Source organism: Elephantulus edwardii, unplaced genomic scaffold (genome assembly GCF_000299155.1).
Source record: "Elephantulus edwardii isolate Elephantulus edwardi_28Jun2011 unplaced genomic scaffold, EleEdw1.0 scaffold00015, whole genome shotgun sequence".
NCBI lineage: Eukaryota > Metazoa > Chordata > Mammalia > Macroscelidea > Macroscelididae > Elephantulus > Elephantulus edwardii.
In genome coordinates, this window is record NW_006399765.1 from 29,684,600 (window position 1) to 29,701,978 (window position 17,379).

The 17,379-nt window shown below is 52.8% G+C and overlaps 2 protein-coding genes across 2 annotated transcripts in view; both read right to left on the reverse strand.

Moving 5' to 3' along the window:
• Positions 1-9,873, reverse strand: part of BMP7 (bone morphogenetic protein 7) — an 82,618-nt gene extending 72,745 nt beyond the window's left edge. Inside the window, exon 1 of the mRNA XM_006881659.1 lies at positions 9,393-9,873. Within this exon, the coding sequence (XP_006881721.1) occupies positions 9,393-9,810 (418 nt within the window). The 5' untranslated portion in view covers positions 9,811-9,873. The remainder of the gene's footprint in view (positions 1-9,392) is intronic.
• On the reverse strand, positions 975-1,400 carry LOC102844547 (ATP synthase F(0) complex subunit C2, mitochondrial-like). Its single transcript, XM_006881658.1, has one exon. The coding sequence runs from the start codon at positions 1,398-1,400 to the stop codon at positions 975-977; it is 426 nt and encodes a 141-aa protein (XP_006881720.1).
• Positions 9,874-17,379: the final 7,506 nt, after the last annotated feature.

Here is a 17,379-nt window from a genome sequence, read left to right on the forward strand (position 1 = left end):
CCTACTTGAGATGCAAAATCAGAACAATGTAGGTGAGAGGAGAGGAGCAGGTCGTGTGAGAACCCAGCCAGGCAGGGCCACCACAGGCCAGCAAGGACTTCGCAAGCAAACATGCCTTTATCAGCAGCCAGGAACACAAGCTACAGAAACCACAACATGACTTGGGCAGCCCAGCTCCTGGGCCTTCTGTGCCCACCAGTCTTGTTAAATGCTTAAGAGTTTTGGGGTTGTTGTATTGGTTGGTTGTTTTTTGTTTTGTTTTTTTTTTCTTTCCTTGTTTTCAAACTTCATGCAAGCCAGAGAGAGGCTGGCATTACAAGACTGTACAGGCCCGAGGCCAATGTAGAAAACATGCAAGCTCTCGATTCTGGAAACAGTGTGAGTTCTTATTCACAGCCAGATTTCATTAAGCCAGACAACAAAAGATTGAAACTTGAAAGTTACCCCTGGAGATAAAGATATGAAAGCGCCACACGTGACCAACCTTGAGGATGCAGGGAACTTAATACGCCCGAGCTGGAGTTTCCCGGAGGCTTAAAGAGAGCTGAAGGGGATTTATGGGGAGCTTTGAGTGAGAAAGCCCGCTCCTCAGACTCAGCCCTCCTTTCTGCAGAAGTCTAATCTGGCTGAGTGCACACAGTTTTGTCATGGTCACCTAAGCCCGGCTAGGGATGGGCAGGGGTGCTGGGCAGCCTTGCACCTGCCCAGTGAAAGTGTTGTGCTATTGTGTTAATGCAGTTTCTGGTCTTGTCACTGCCCTGAAGATACTTGGACTCTCTTCCAGAAATGGAAAAGAGCTTCAGACATGGGATTTTTTTTTCTTATTAACAGTATTTATTTATCTTTCCTCAGTCAAACCCTGAGCCAATCACTTTCCCCAGGCTGCCTGGGGAGTTACAGGGAAAGGAACACATAGGGTAGACAAGACATGGGGAGAGAAAACCAACAAACTATGAGAGGTGGAGATGGCTCCTTCACATGGCGAAGAGGATCAGAAAGGCCACCATCAGGCAAAAGAGCCCCATGGCCTCTGAGAGGGCAAAGCCCAGAATGGCATAGGAGAAGAGCTGCTGCTTCAGAGAAGGATTCCTGGCAGAACCAACGATGAGGCTCCCAAACACAGTCCCAATCCCAGCTCCAGAGCCAGCCACTCCAACCGTGGCAGCCCCAGCCCCAATGAACTTGGCTGCTGTGCCAATATCCCTTGAGACAGTGCTGGTTTGGAAGTTGCGACTAGGGACAAATGAAATCAAGGAACGTGGGGCTGTCAAGCAGCTGAAATTCTCATCTCTCAGTGTCTCTGGCTGTTTCAGGACCACTGCAGACAATGGACGGCTCAGCAGCTGAGAGGCACTCCTGACCAGGGAAGGGGTGGAGACAAACTTGGTGCAGGTATACATTTTCAGGGGATGAGGGGCTGTGGCAGGAAAGCTGCTCCTAGTGCAGAGAAGACAGAGAGGGGAGGGGGAGACATGGGATTTTTTTAAAGTGCTTTTTTGGGGGGAAGGGATACATTTTTATTTAGAGAGAAATTGTAAGACTAGGACAGTGGTCCTGTCTGCCCCTTGTCCAGCTTGCTTTCCTAATAATATGGTTTCTAAACAACAGGAGCCCCAGCAGTGCTTAGCTGATAACCAGAAGGTCATGGCTTTGAACCCATCCAGTGGCTCAGTGGGGATAAAACCTGGCAACCTGCTCCCTTAGGTAAAGATCGTTGTTGTTGTTGTTGTTAAATGCCGTCGAGTCGCAGGCGACTCATAGCGACCCTATGAAGGAAAGTCCTCAACACTTGTGTGTCTTTCGTCCTCTCTCCAGGTCCATAGGGTTTCCAGAGGCAAGTTATTACAGAAGTGGATGCCACTCCTGCTTCCAAGCTTGTTTTGATCAGGGAGCTCCACCCAACACTGTCCATCATGGGTAACCAACCATTAACGCATTTGACACATCAGCGTCACAGTGTTCAGCCTCACAGCAACCACAAGTGACCACTGTACGGCAAGAGGACACACCAGGGCTATATGACCTAGAGGAATGTTTGAACAAAAACAATGAAAGACAGGCCCGAGGGCCGCGGATTGAAAGTCACCCACCTTTGGCTTGGTAGCATCGCTTTCCATCCACTGGGCCACCAGAGCTCTCTTAACTACCCATGTTGTTGTTGTTAAGTGCCGTCAAGTTGCAGGCGACTCATAGTGACCCATGAACGAAAGTCCTGAACACTTGTGTGTCTTTCGTCCTCTCTCCAGGTTCACAGAGTTTCCGGAGGCAAGCTATTACGGAAGTGAACGCCACTCCTGCTTCCAAGCTCATTTTTAATCGGGTAAAGATTAGAGCCTAGGAAGCCCGGTAGGGCAGTTCTCTGTCTCATGCCATCGATAACGCGCTTACATCCATGGATCATGCCCGGAAAGGTGGAAGGACAGCGTAGGAGAGGAAGACCCCAGATGAGATGGATTGATACAGTGATTAGGGCAACGGGGGTGGGGGTGTCAGAGTCAGTGAGACCGGTTCACGACAGCACGGGATTCAGAGCTGCTGTACATGGAGTCGCTGTGAGTTGCCAGTAACTCAACGGTACATAACAGCAGCAGCCTAATGATATCAAGAGGCTAAAAGCAAGGGAAGTTTTCAGCAAGCGGATTTGGTGGTCTCCGAGCCACTGCCGTCACATCGGTTCCGACTCAGTGACTCCCCATCGCCTGCTCAAACAGAATATCTTTATTCAGGGCGGGAGACTACCCATCTTTCTGCCACAGAGCAGCTGGTGGATTCGAACTGCTGACCTTTCTGTTGGCTAGCGGTGCCACCAGTACCACTTCACCATCAGAGCTCCTTTCAGGCAGTCTCCTCATCCTAACATGTGTATGGTGTCTTTGTTCAAATTCTCTGATCTCTAAACGGCGGAAACCACACACACTCACGCTCCCTTGAGGGGTCATTTTCCAGCTATCTTTAAAATAACATGTGTGGATGCTCTGCTGGGAAAGGAGGAGAAATCTCCTCCTGTGCTAGTCAGCTCTGATTCGATGGTGCACACACACGCGCGAGGCTTAGCATATTGTGTATTGTAACATTAAGTAATTACAAAGTAAAAAATTCAGACTGAAGCATCAAAGCAGCTATTGATCTGGGCCCCACAATGAACACCAAAGCAAGGCGTAGTATGCGTGCACCTACTGTGTGCACATGCACTGCACGTTTCCAACTGCACGCAGATTCTCTCAAGGAACTGAGGACTGATTGTCTGCTCTACTGAATTCCTTCCCTGGTGGTCTAGTGGTTAGGATTCGGCACTCTCTCCACTCTCTACCAAATCTCGAAAACAAAGTCAGGGATGTTCAGTCACCCCGTCCAAGGTCTGTGAAACCAACACAGGAGTTGGAGGCTGCTTCTAAAGAGAAGCCCTTCGGGTGCCGTTCCAAACCCCCTTGCCAAGTCACACCCCCAGCTGTCACTGAGAACTTCCGTTGCAAGGCGGTGCAGCCCCCAGCCCCCTACCCCATATATCACCCAGAATTAGAAGCAAAGTGCCAGGAAACGTGGCCAGGCAGCTGCGCGCACCGGCGAGCAGGGCTGGAAGCCTTCACTGTGGAGGCCTTTATATAAAGCCGGGGTTGGCAGCCCTCGCTCCCGCATGGGAACAAATTAACATTGGCATTTCAAACACAGGAAAGGGAGGAAATTGGAAACACAGTTTAAACTTGGCCAGTCCTTTGAAATACTGTACCATGCTACTGACATCAATTAATGAAAAGCAGGGCAGTGCTGAGAGGTTCTGGTTTGGTAATGCATTAACACACGTTAAACATGTTTGTACAGGAACCGGATTAAAAGCGCCCTGGCTCCAAAACAATAAAGCAATTACCCCAAAACTGGAGCTTTCGAGCTGTCATTAATTCAATCCACTCGGAGAGGATCAGTGATGGCTTTGCAGGGAGCGCTCCCCACACCTCCCACAGTGGAAGCCTGCGTGCACTGCTGCTCTCATGCCACTGGGGAAGAGTCAGGCTCCGTGCTTGGGGACCCACCCCCCCAAAAAACATAAACACTCCATTTGGGGAAGGCCAGTGGGCCGCAAGGCTGGACTTCACCTGCACTACCTGCTTCGCTCTGGGGTCGAGCAGCTCTTCGCTGGGAAGGTCAACGTCGCAATATCTGTTCCCTATTAAGGAATACCGAGGCACATTTTTGTCAAATATTATTTGTCAAATGCCATTTGCCGCAAAACCTGGAATCCAGTTGCAGCTGAACAGGCTGAAGCAGCTCACACAGTACCCACTACCGGCCGTGGTCGGAGTGGGATCACTTGCAGCTCGAGGGCACCCCACTACCACCACCAGAGTCTCAGGAACTGGAAAAGTAAACGTGAAGAGTCTTGTGACTCAGTTATCAGAACACAGGACTCAGGCCATCTAAAGGCAAACCACTGCTCCCCAATATTTCAGGAATGTTCACACTGAGCAAGGACTTTTAGTAACACGATTAATCATGATTTCTAACTAGGGAGAAGAAAAAGGTTTACCGAGTTCTCAAAAGAACATCTTAGAGCGCTGAGCCACCTGGGCCTGGCTGTGAGAGTTCCTGCCAGCTATCACCACCAATGTCACTGTGTTGCCCCCCCCCCAGGTCACCCCCTCAATGCCTCATAAAGCTGGGATCCATCAAGTTTGGACTCAACTGTGTGAGGATAAATGTGTTATCATTTTCAACACAAATTAACATTTTCTATGTAAATATTGGGATTTCCTCACCCCATGATGGGGCTGGGAGACGAAATGGCACCAGCAAATTCGATTTAAACTAATTAAAAGCAGAAAGTCGTGCAACTCAATCTATTGATTTTGCCAGTGGGACTCAATCTTCTGGAAGACGTGTACACAGCTGCGAGCTCTCCCAGCACCCCTCTTCAAAGGCAAACCCTCGCCTTCCTCCTGACAGCGGGACAGCTCCATAAGGCCCAGCCACCAGCACTCTCGCGCAGAGACACCACCAGTGCGCACAAGCGCTGCCAGAAATGAGCGTGTGGACAGCCTCCACCTAGGTCTGAAGGGGGAGTGCGGGAAACATGAACGTGGCCGGCAGTTCATCGCTGCAAAGGGCTGTCCAAGCGGCACCTCCTGCTGGTGAGATGGGTGGGTACGCCTGGGAGAAGGGCGGCAGCGGGAGCATTAGGACACAGTGATTCTCGCAATGGGCCAAATATGATCTTACTCCAATGAGGGGGAAAAAGAAGATATTAAAGTGGGGTGATCAATCAACTTAGATGGGACTCTCCCTGAAATGAAGTCACCACTTGCCTGCGCAGTCAGGACACGTGATATGCGCTCATACTGCAGGCATTCTGGTGAAGGGATGGTGCACCAGCTGCACGCGCACCGAGGCGCACAACCTTGCTGACCTACTGCGCGCGCCAGCGCTCGCTTGTGGAGGGAACCAACAGGATTCCGCTTCCCCCCTCCAGGGATCGGCCACTCAGTCCTCCCTTTACTGCCGAGCTAAGGGTCACCTCCCTCCACCCCTCCAACAGCACCCACTCTGCCCTCAAACCTCTGGAACAGAAACCCCAGAGTTACCCAAGCTGGCGTTGGAGGCTGAGCCCCAACCTGCTTTTAGTCCAGAGGGAAATCCATGGAAGAGCAAAAAAGTTCAAATCTGGGTCACCCATCCTTGGGGGGAAAGGGGGAGATATCTTTGATTTATACAAGCAGGAAACTGAGGTTTAAAAGATGTGATGCGGAAAGAGTTACTGAAAACACAGCTGTGGGGGCACTCCTGTAGGGACGGGCTGCGGAGGGGAAGAGAAAGAGAAGGAGGGAGGGTCGGTGACATCTATATTAACCTCTGGCTGCTCACCAGCGAGGGCCGGCGCTGCGCGCTGGAATGCGGGGCGGCCCTTCCAAATTTTAACACAAGCCAGGTTACAGCTGGGATGCCTGCAGCCGTGCTGCCTTCGCTGAAGCACTCCCTGAAGGAAATTTTTAAACTGTAACAGAATCTTCTACTAATACTCTACAGTGGTACGGCCTGTTTTCAAGGGGCAAAAGAAGCAATCTTAATGCCAAACACTTGTCAACAAAAAAGGACAGCCAGATGGTACAAAGGAAAACTCAAATGGCGGGCCTCCTTCTCCCCACCATCAGTTTACAGAAACAAAAGCCACTTTTATCCCCTGCCTCCAATAAGCTCAAATCTCCAACGCTCTTTCTTTCTTCTCTTTGGTTCATTTTACTTCAAAGATTAAACAGGTTTGATTCCTTAAAAACCCAGACAGGAAAACACTGAGGGCACATCCCTCCTGCCAGAAGCTTCTAGTGGATTCCAAGCTGAGTGGTTTGGGTTTTTCCAAAGAAAGAGTAGTGGGGGGCCTTCGCTGGACTCCCAGGGAAGAATGGCACTTGCCAGGAGTAGCCTGTTTTAATAAGGAGGTAGCCAGTTTTTAATTCCAAAATGAAGTGTGCACAGAGATCAGGGCTTTTCAATTCAAACAAGTTTACAAATCCTGATACTAAATTTAAGGGGCCAGCTTGGATGTGGGAGCCCTTCTCAGGCTGCTAAGCGAGCTTTTAAGACACAGGCTGGCCTTCCTCACAGGTGCCGGCTCCGGCCCCTGCCTGCTCTTGATGTCTGTTTTTGTCGTGCATTCCCCACTGCTGGTTCCCACTGGGCCTGGCAGAAAGCTCAGTCCAAGAAGAACCCACAGAAACAAAAATCAGTTTGGCTGTAAGCAGGGGAAGTAATCATCGAACAGATCTGCAGAAGCCTTTAGCACAAAGCAGAGGTGCCCAGGCCTGCAGGCAGGGTGGTGGCTGCATCTCTGGGAGGCAAGGAGCCCGTCTCTTCAGGGTCTCCCTCCAAGCTCCCCAAGAAGAGACCAAGAAACGGGTTATATGACACAAACACATCACTTCTCCCAGGAAAAGTGAGACTAAATGCACCCATAGAAAACTTAGGGAGCTCTGGTGGCTTAGTGGTAACTCAAAGGTGCAAATCCACCAGCTGCTTTGCAGGAGAAAGGTGGGCAAGCTCCTAGTGCTTTTTACCACCTCTGAAACGACTCTGGAGGTTTGGTACACGACAGAAAACTTTCCATATTATGGTTTGCAATAGCAGAAGAAATTACAGAGTTTCTCAGCAGACTCAACTCATGTCCCCTTACTCATTCCCTTCCTCTCGTGCACCCCCCACCCAAGGCCCTCTCCAATCCCACCGTCACCTCCAAGACAGAACAGCTGGGATGAATGTTTTCTTCTCGGGCTCTTATTAAGCAGAAATTAAAGACCTGCAGCCTTACAAGTGTCCACAAGAAGAGATGCCAACAAACAGCCCTGGCCTTCACCTCACTAACAAGCCACAGCTGAGAAAAAAAGAGAGAGACAGAGAGAGAAACAGGCTTCAAGTGCCCTTTAAAGCCGCTCAGCCATCTAATTTGGAGCCATGTTCCAGAAAGTTAGACCTCTCAGCAGGGCTGTCCCTCAGAGCCCACAGCCGGCCCAGCTGACTGAAACTCAGACAAGCAGGTCTTTGTCCTTTCAAGATGAAAGAAAAGGGCCTACCAGGGTTGAAAGGTGTGTGTACAGGCGGTCCCAGGCGAGCCCTGGCTTGCTCCCACCACCCACGGGAGCAAGCCGCCCTGCCCCCAGTCCCTGGAGGCACTCAGTGAGCCAAGTGCTCCTCCCATCCCGTGCCCCCCCCGATTCTGACCAAAGCTACTAAGTCACTAAGCATTAGATGCTTTTTGCGCGGTTCACAGAGCTGTCTTGGTAGCCAGGGTTTCCAAATGCCTTTGTAATGACCCCAGGGGGACCTGCAGCATTAGCTGGGAGTCCCGGCCATAAATCCCCACCCGTGAGCAGGCTTTTTGACCCCAGCTTCCGGGCTCCGGTGCCACTTGGGCGTACCTCATCATTTCAGAAGCGCTCTTCAGGTGTTCCTATCAGCAACAGATACACTTTACAAGGAAAAGGGGCAGATTAAAGTGCAGGCATTGAAAACATCCGACCTTCCTCCCCACCTCTAAGTGCCAGCCTCCATTCTGCACCCTGCGCCCTGCCCCCCCCCCCAAACGCCCTCCAGTTCTCTTCTGACCGGATGACATCCCTGCAGGCTCACGCAATCCCGACTTCGCCTTTTTCCACCTCATACATCTTGGAGATTGTTCTACGGCAAGACTTACAGAGCTGCCTCTGTCCTAACAAGCTGCCCGGTGTAAAGTCTCTTGATGTTATTCTGGCATCTAACCGACCCCCATCCCCAGCCTTGGTCGCTGACGCGCCTATTTCGCCGAGTTTGGCTCTGTTTTAAAGTGGACGGTGGCGTGCCGGAGACTCCACTGGCCGATCTGCAGCGGGGACGCTACACACCGCTCCCCAGGTGGCATGGTGTGGGGAGTTGGGGTCACAATGTCCATGAAGACACAGTGCCCCTGGGCAGAAGTTTGCTGTCTTGATTCTGCTCAGCTTTTAGCTGTGAGTTACACAGGTAGTGGGAAAGATACGAAAGAAACGAAGCTAGTGGGGAGTGTTATCTTGGAAACTAAATATGTAAGCATCTGCCCAATAGCGCGCGGCCTGGGGTGAGTTTGAGCAAGTTTGGTGAACGTGCACGGACGCGAAGGAGGGACGCGCCGGGGCTCCGCCGCAGTCCCAGGCTGGCGGGAGTCAGCCAGGCTCCCCCAACCCCAACCCCCGGCGCCCCCGGCTCCGCGATCCCGCGCCGCCCAATCGCCAAAACCTGCGGTTTGCGCACCACACGTGATGAAGGCTGAAAACGGATTCTGCCGGCCCGGGACCTATCATTAAACATTTAAAATAGAAAGTTCGCAATGGCAACGTTTCATCCCTGGCTCGGGCAGGGAGGCCGAGGGAGAAGCGGGCGCCGGCGGCGGGGAGAGGCCCCGGGGCGCCCGGGGCGCGCGGCACTTCCAGGCGGGCGCACGGCAAGGGGACAGGTAGGATTTGCCAGGGCTGGGACCGGCGCGCTGTCTGTGAGGCCGGGGCAGGCTGGGCGCGTGGGGCCGAGGACCCGGAGGAAATGCAGGCAGCGCGACCGAGAGGGGCCCTTTAAATCCAGGTAGCGGAGCCGCGTCGCCAGGCGCTCACATGACCCCGTCCCGCGCTTTGAACTGAGCCGAGCCCCAGCCGGCGCCTGCTGCGCGGAGGTGCGGGCGGAGGCTTCGCCGCGAGGGGGCTGCGCCTGAGTCTTTCGCTCCAAATAACACCCCCAGGCCGGCCGAGCCTGCCTCGCACTACCTCGGGGTGGGTGTACTCGGGGTCCACCAGGACAGGAGGCGGGAGCCCCTCAATCACCGCCGGCTTTGCAAAGGCCAAGTGGAAAGGCCGGCGGCTCGCTCTAAGAAGTGACTCCCGCCCGGTGTCAAGGCGCCCCTCACTCACCGAGATTGACGAAGCTCATGACCATGTCGGCGTCGGTGAGGAAGTGGCTATCTTGCAGGCTGGCCAGAGGGGGGCCCTGGGTGCTGAATACGGCCTTGTAGGGGTAGGAGAAGCCCTGGCCGTCGGTCCCACCGCCCTCCTCCACGGTCATGGCATTGTACAGGTCCAGCATAAACATGGGCGCCGAGTTGTGCTTGCCCTGGAGATGGGGTCGCGGGCGGTGCGGCAAGCCCAAGATGGAGAGGATCTCGCGCTGCATCTCCCGCCGCTCTTGGCTGCGGAGGCGCCGGTGGATGAAGCTCGAGTGCACCTCGTTGTCCAGGCTGTAGTCGGCCAGGGCGGCGCGCAGCAGGAGCAGGGGCGCCCAAAGCGCCACCAAGTTGGGGGGCGCCGCGGCGCGCAGCGAGCGCACGTGCATCGCGCCGGCTCTAGGCTCTCCGCGCGGCCCGGGCACCGGGCTCCGGGCACGGCGGCCGCCCAGGTGGCGCTCAGTCACTTGCTGCAGACGGGCCTCGCTGCGCCCGCGCCAGACATGGCCCCTTCCCGGTCGGCTGCGCGCGGCCGGGACCCCCGGTCCGGCTCGGGCTGCCCGTGGGGCCCCTCGCCCGGGACTCGCTCTAGCGCACCGGGCGAGGAGACCTGCTGGAGCGAGCGAGGAGGCTGGCGCGGGTGGGAGGAGCAGCCTGCGAACTTCGGAGCCCCGAGAGGAGCGCTGGGAGGAGGCGGGCGGGCGCGCCTAGTCCTTCCTCGGTTCCGCTCGTAGCGCTCTGCCCTCGGACGGCTTCAGCCCACCCGCTTCCGAGCTCCAGTGCCAGGAGCCTGGTCGCGGGTCGTTCTCCCGGCCCTGCGCGCCCCTGATGGCACTGAGGAGCCCCCGAGTGTACGCGCCCGGGCCTGGAAGGAGGAGGAGGAGGAGGTGGAGGAGGAGGAGGAGGAGGGCGGGCTTCCAGGGGCCCCTCCCGAGCCCCAGCCTCCCACCTGCCTCGGCCCCGCCCTCCCCCCCTGCGGCGCCCAATGGGTTCATTCAATCCCTGCACGCTCGGCAAATATTGACCGAGTGCCCACGGGTGCCCCGCGCCGGGCCTGACGCCGCGGAGATGCGGAGGAAACAATGTCCGCGGCCCTGCCCTCTCGGGCCCGCAGTCGGATGGGACTTCCCGGAGGAGGTGGCCAGCTGGTGCCTCTGCCCCCACCCTGAGGGGTCTCTCTCGGGCTTTCCTCTCTCACCATGCAGACCCCCAATGGCTCCCCAAACATGGATGGCTTGACTTTGTAGCCAGTTGTTATGTAGCGTGGAGTCGGAACCGACCCGTAGAGTCCTTCTCCCGTGGAGCAGCGGTGGATTCGAACCTCGTGTCTTTGAAGTGGCAGCGCAGCTCCTTACCTGCAGGCCACCAGAGCTCCCTTCAGGGCCAGTAGGTATTGAAGAGGCCGTGGCGCCCTGTCCTTTCAGAACGCGGGGTGGGACCTTTCTTTGTCTTTCCGAGAAGTATGCAAATCAAGGACGTTTCTCCACCTCCCCGCCGCTCCGCACCTGGGAGCTGCTCTCCTAAACCCCCACACTCCCTCTCCTGGAAGGCGATTAGCACGACGTTGGGGGTCCTGCCTCCAAGACAGAGGAATTAGCACGTTTGTCTGCCCGTGAAGCAGTGGTCAGTTCTTTGCCTTCTCAAGGTGCATGACCTCCGACACGTCCCATCCGGCCTTATGAGAGCAAGGTCTTCTAGTAAGGAATAGATTGCACTGCCAACGCAGTGGTGCATGGTTCGAATCCACCAGCCCCTCTGCGGGAGAAATAAGATGAACAAATCTCCTTCCAGGGGATTTACTGCCTCTGAAAACCCTCCGGACACTCAGCTATGAGTCAGTCCAACGAGACGGTGTACGAGAGTACGTCCTTAGCTGTGAGCAGGCTTTGTGGGCTGGGAATGTTGTTCTGTGCTGTGGAGCGAGAACCCACCTAGCTGGCCCACCAGCAGGTTTTCAGAAGCAGTCATTCCCACGAGGGGAGATCGCAGGTCTTTGTCCCATGCGCGGGCACAGTTCCTGACCAGTGAGCCACCAGCGTTTTTCTCCAACACCCGACTCCAGGGCTACTTCCTCCCAGAATCCTTCCCGCCCCTCACACCCCCAGATACCCGTCCTTGTTTTCTAGGGTTCCTCCCACTGTCTGGACCCACTGAGGGAGGTGCCCATTGGAAGCAGAGCACCAATAGGCACCAGAGGAGGGTGCTTGGTTTATCCCCTGTGTCCTGCTCCCAGACCTGGAGCCACAGCAGCTGCCCGTGTTTATGGTGTGAATGAAGGAAATCCGAGTGGCCGGTGGGAGGGAGCTGGGGTGTCCCCTCTGTTCCTCATTTGGGTCCTTCAACTTTGCTACCCCCTTCACAACCTGGCCTCCACGTGGCACCGTCTACCTGTTTCCCAGGGATTGTGTACCTGAGACTGCCACTCTAGTGAACTGTTGTTGTTAGGAAAGTTATAAGAGAAATGTTAAAAGAACTAGTTTACACAATCTAAGGAATTAACAAAAAAAGAAAGAAATCAGGGACAAGGAGGGGAGGAACTCACTGTCATGGCAGAGATTGGTGGGGGCAGAGGGGGTGAAAGAAGTAGGAAGGATCCAGTGGGGATCTGAAAAGAGCTTAGTGTCAGGCATAGATCAGTGGCGATTAATTTTATAAGGTACAATGTAAAAAAAGAAATATACAAGAAGAGTTTGCTTAGGCATTGCAATAAGTTCATTGTATCAATTAATGGTAATTATTGCCTATAAATGTCTGAAAAAACAAATGATATTTATAAACTCACTCAAAGAAAATCTAATTTAAAAGAAGTCAAGTGAATCTGCTGACGCACATTGTAGCTTTTATACCCTTACCACCATGCATCTAGCTAAGTGTTTGCTAAAACAAAGTTACAAGAAACAGCAAGGGCCTGGTGTCAGAGGGTATTGTCTTAAACACATTCGGGGTGTCTGGATTTCCAGAAGACAAACAAGACTGAAACACACACACACACACACACACACACAGCAAAGAGTTACCTGACCGGGCAGTGAATTAAGGTGGTGATTCAAAGAAAGGAGATGGATTCGAACCGAACCTGAGGCCAGAGCTACCGACACACACACACACACACACACACATCGACAGTATATAGAAAATCCTGGCACCACCTCCCAGACTCCCTGGTTCCACCTTGAAGTTGTGTGTTCAAGCAGAAGAGGAAGGAGAGTTGCTGTGCAAACATCACCACCCCCCACTTGACTCCTGGAAAACATGTGAGAAGCTGCTGGTGAGAAGTTCTGAGCCTTTGTTACCTGGAAAGACACGCTTGCCTCCCTCCCAGGCCTTGCTTGTTGTAATCCTGCGGGATCTTCCTATTCTCCAATAACTCTATACCTTTCTTTTTTTATATAATTTTAATGAACATTTACAGAGATTTTTGGATTTCCGTTCATTCATTGCTGCATTTCTCTCCCCGCCCAGCCCTTCCCCCCTTCCCCAGTTCGCTCCTCTCTTTTAAAAGTAAAAGAAACACTCCCTCCCTGGTACACAATCCCCCTGCACCCCTCCCACCACCCCAAGTACATTCCACTATGCAACCTTCATTGTGGACTCTTCTGATAACCATAATACCCTATCATACATTGCTTTTAAATTATTCTCTGCCTCATCTGTTTCAGTGCAGTATACACAATTTATCCAGTTTTTCTCAGTCTTATCCCAACCCTGATATCAGTCCCATTTTACAGCAGTGGCACCATGCAGTATTTGTCCTTTGTGACTGAGATACTTCACTCAGCATAATGTCCTCCAGGCTCACCCATTTTGAATAATATTGCATGAGTTCCTTGTTTTTCAATGCAGCATAGTATTCCATTGTGTGAATATACCACAGCTTCTCTATTCATTCATTTGTTGATGGGCACCTGGGTTGTTTCCAACTCTGCTATTGTGAACAAAGCCACGATAAACATGGGTGTGCATCCTTTCTTACTTTCTAATCTATCAATGTTTTCTTCTGCCAAGCTGTTTGATTTTTCAGTTATTTTGTAAAATCATCATTTTAAGTCATTGTTTACAACAACAGCACCAGCCGCTCACTCTCCTTCCCTCCTCCTCTCATTTTCTGGCCACAACCTTACTGAGCTGCCCCCACCTCTGGTCAGCAGTGCTCGAAGTTGCACTGTGAGGAGCTAGTCCCTCGGTGTGCTGAGGGCCCATCAGTGACCTCAACTCCTCATCTTTAAAATGGTGGTGAAGACCACTCCCCTGGAGGTCACCTCGAGGCGGCTGTCACACCCCGCACTGATTCCATACAAGAACGCTGCAGGGGAAGAGAGTCCTGGCTGAGCCTCCCCTGAGACCTGAGACAGGAGAGGAACCTGCTTTTCTTCCATGGTCCCTGTCAGTGCAGGGCTGCTCAGTGACCCCACAACCTCACTGTGGAGGCGTCTGGACAATATGGTGCACACGGGGTGCAGAGAGGAGACCTTGCAGGTCTGTGGGGCAAAACACTTAGTTTGGATCTTTCTACTCTGGCATTTTGAAAACAGTCTGAGCAGTTAAGATGTTCTTTGTGTTTCTAAAAAGGTCAGGCCAAGCTTAAACAAATGTAAATAACCAGGGAACTGGAGGCCAACCCTGGTCTCAGGCCTCTGGCAGGGACGGCCCCCGGATACCATGCACCTGCATTCACTGATCGGATCGGATGGCTCCTGTGTTACCAGTGGAAGAATCGGAGCCAATAAATTGTGCAACGTAATTATTTTTTAAAAAACAATGGAAGAATCTAGAATAGCAAGACTCCACCTCACTTCCTGTGAACACGTTATGAAGAGGGAACAATATCTAGAGAAGGATGTCACGCTTAGTATTTCATTTGACTTGAATTGACATTTGATGCTCATGGCAGACCAGAAATCAAAGAACCTACTACATTGGGCAAATCTGGCGTAAAAGACCTCTTTAAAGTTAAAAAGCGAAGATGTCAATTTGAGGACTCAGATGCGTTGACCCAAATCATGGCCTTTGCACTGGTCCCCATGTGAAAGCTGGACAATGAACAAGGACGACAGAGGAAGGGCGGATGTCTTTAAACTGTGGTGTTGTCAAAGGATACTGACTGTGCCATGGACTGCCGGAACAAGGCCGCCTGGGAGCAAGTGCACCAGAGTACTCCTTAGAGGAGAGGCCGGGGAGACTTTGTCTCGTGCATCATGCTTGGGAGACGGTCAGTGAGAGAGGGGGGGACCTGTAGAGATGGACTGACCCAGCGGCTACAACACACATACCAGCCATTGTGGAGATGGCGCAGGCCTGGGGGTGCTTCGTTCTGGGGTACATAAGGTCACTCACTGTGCACGGACATTCACTGAGGTCACAATGACCAGGGGATACTGGTCCTTGGAGCAGACTCTCTGCGGCTTCAGGGATTGGTGAGCACATCCCTGCTGGGGAGAGAGGGCGGCATGTCCGTCCCTAACGGCGATGGAGGCCTCCAGCCAGGACTCCAGCTGGACCTTGGCTGACACATCTCCACACGTTGCACCCTTTCTGGTTGTAATGAATGAGTAACTGTGGTAACAGTTTGTGTGAGTTCTGTGAGTCACTGAATTATCAAACCCACTGAAGTCAGTGCGCCAGCAGACAGACCAGGGTTTGTCAGAGTCTTGGTTCGGGAAGGCTTGGCTCTGGAGGGTTAGGGTCTGAGGGTGTCACACGCGTGGCTGTGTCCCAGTGCTGATATGGGGAGCAGGGTGTGAGTCCTCCTCACATTTTGGACAGGTCCCTGTGTCCGTGGGTGCCATGGACCACTGGATACGGTTCTCCTAGCCATGGCCTTTGTAACTCCCACCAGGTGATGGGTGGTGGTTGTTGTTGTATGGTGCTGAGCCAGAACCAACCCATCCCTGGTCCTCCAGCAGGTTTTCAGAGGCAGGATATCACATGGGAGGAGACTGCACATCCTTCTTCCACAGGGAAGCTATGGGACTCAAACCACATACCTTTGGGACTGCAGGACCATGCACATGTGGTGTCTGCGGTCCACCGGTCCAGGTCCACCGAGAGGACTGAGGAGATCGGGGAGCTTGCTGCCAATGTAAATAAGATGATGGGATTACAGAGGAAGGTGTATGCAAATGAGGTCTATGGAACACTAGGTGGGGATTGGCCCCTTTGCCCATTCCCTCCAGAGGTGGAAAGCGGAATCTCACTGCCGTCAGGAAAGAAGAGCTGGAAGTGCTGCGTATTCTTCAGACCCAAAACCTCTGTGCTGAACAGCTCCTGGATCCCAGAGACAGAGACGAGACACTGGCGAGATAGCAAGATGTAGTGATGGAGAAACAGATGGCGAATTCCCAAGAGCAGGTGGCTGTCCATCTCGTGGGGCAAGAAAACCATGTGCCTTGGCAGAGGAGACTTGCTGGCCATCTGAGCAAGATGCCTCAGGGCACTGGAAGGTGGGGAGCTGGACTTGCCCAGAGCTGTTCAGGCAGTGTGATTAGGGAGCAGGGTTCTCTGGGACACTCTACCAGATTCTTGATAAGTAACACTCTCTTCAGGGACCAAGCTAAAAGGCTGAAGCCAGAGACCCGCCTGTGGACACACCTGAAGAACTGTATCCTGCATCAACTCTGATCCTGAATTGTAACCTGGTAAAGCTGTGATAAGGGGAGCTCTGGTGGTCCAGTCCACAGGGTACTGCACTCACAGCTAACACAAAGATGGGGCCATTCTGGCAGTTCAAATCTCAAGGGAAACATAGGCAGTCTTTTCCAGTTCGATTCATAGACTCAGAAACTTAACTGTCAGTTAATTGCCCACTCGAAGGCCGAGTTGAGATCCCTGACAAGCCCTGTAACTGTGTGTATGGCCTGTGAGTTCTGTGAGGCCATTGCAGTGAATGATCAAACCTGACAGAGAAGCGGAGAGCCTGGTGGCCCAGTCCTGAGGGGGCTGCACTAACCCAGAGATGTGTGCCTTTTGGCTACAGTCTAATCCACCAGCAGTAGTCCCTGTACAATTCACAGCCTCAGAAATCTGAGGAGGGTCAGCTATGAGCTGGTGTCCAGTGTGATGCCCACAGGGTTGAGTTTCCTTTTATCACAGAGAAATAGAGAGTGCCTTGGGAGGGAAGGGTGGGATCAAAATTTGTAAAAGCTCATACAGGGTGGGCATGCCTGGCTGCGTAAGGGTCATTCTTGGGCTGTTGACGCGCACGGTGGTGATTTTCCATCTGGTGAAGATGTTTTTATGTGTCATCAGTTGTAATTCATAGCAACTCCATGTACAACAGCTCTGAACCTGGCTTTGTCCTGAGTTAACTCCATCTTCTCTGACACACCTGACCCCATTGCCACAGTCACTCTGTCAATCCTTCTCATCCAGGGTCTTCCTCTTTGGCACTGACCACTGACTTCCTTCCGAGCAGCATGTCCTTCTCAAAGGACTGATCCCTTCTGACAATACACCCAAAGTATATAAGTTGTTGTTAGGTGCCATCAAGTCACCTGCGACTCATAGCGACCCTATGTACAACAGCCCTAAACCCTGCTCTGTCCCTTGCCAATCTTATTGTCTCTGATACACCTTACCTCCATTACCCCAGTCACTGAATCAATCCATATCATCAAGGGTTTTTACTCTCCGGCACTGTCCCCCCACCTTCCCAAGCATGACATCCCTTTCCAAGGATTGATTCTACCTTGCAACATGTCCAAAATGTGTCAGATGAAGCTTCAGAACCTTTGCCTCCAAGGAGCAGCCTGGCTTCACCCTCTCCAGGACGAATTTGTTTGTTCTCTTAGCAGTCCATGGTATATTCAGTACTCTTCTCCAGCACCACAGCTCAAAGGCATCAACTCTCCTTCTTCCATCCCTAGTCATTGTCCAGCTTTCTGATGCATAAAAGTAATTTTATCAGGAGCACCTTAGTCTCCAAACTGGCACCATCGCTCTTCAGTACTTTGAAGTGGTCT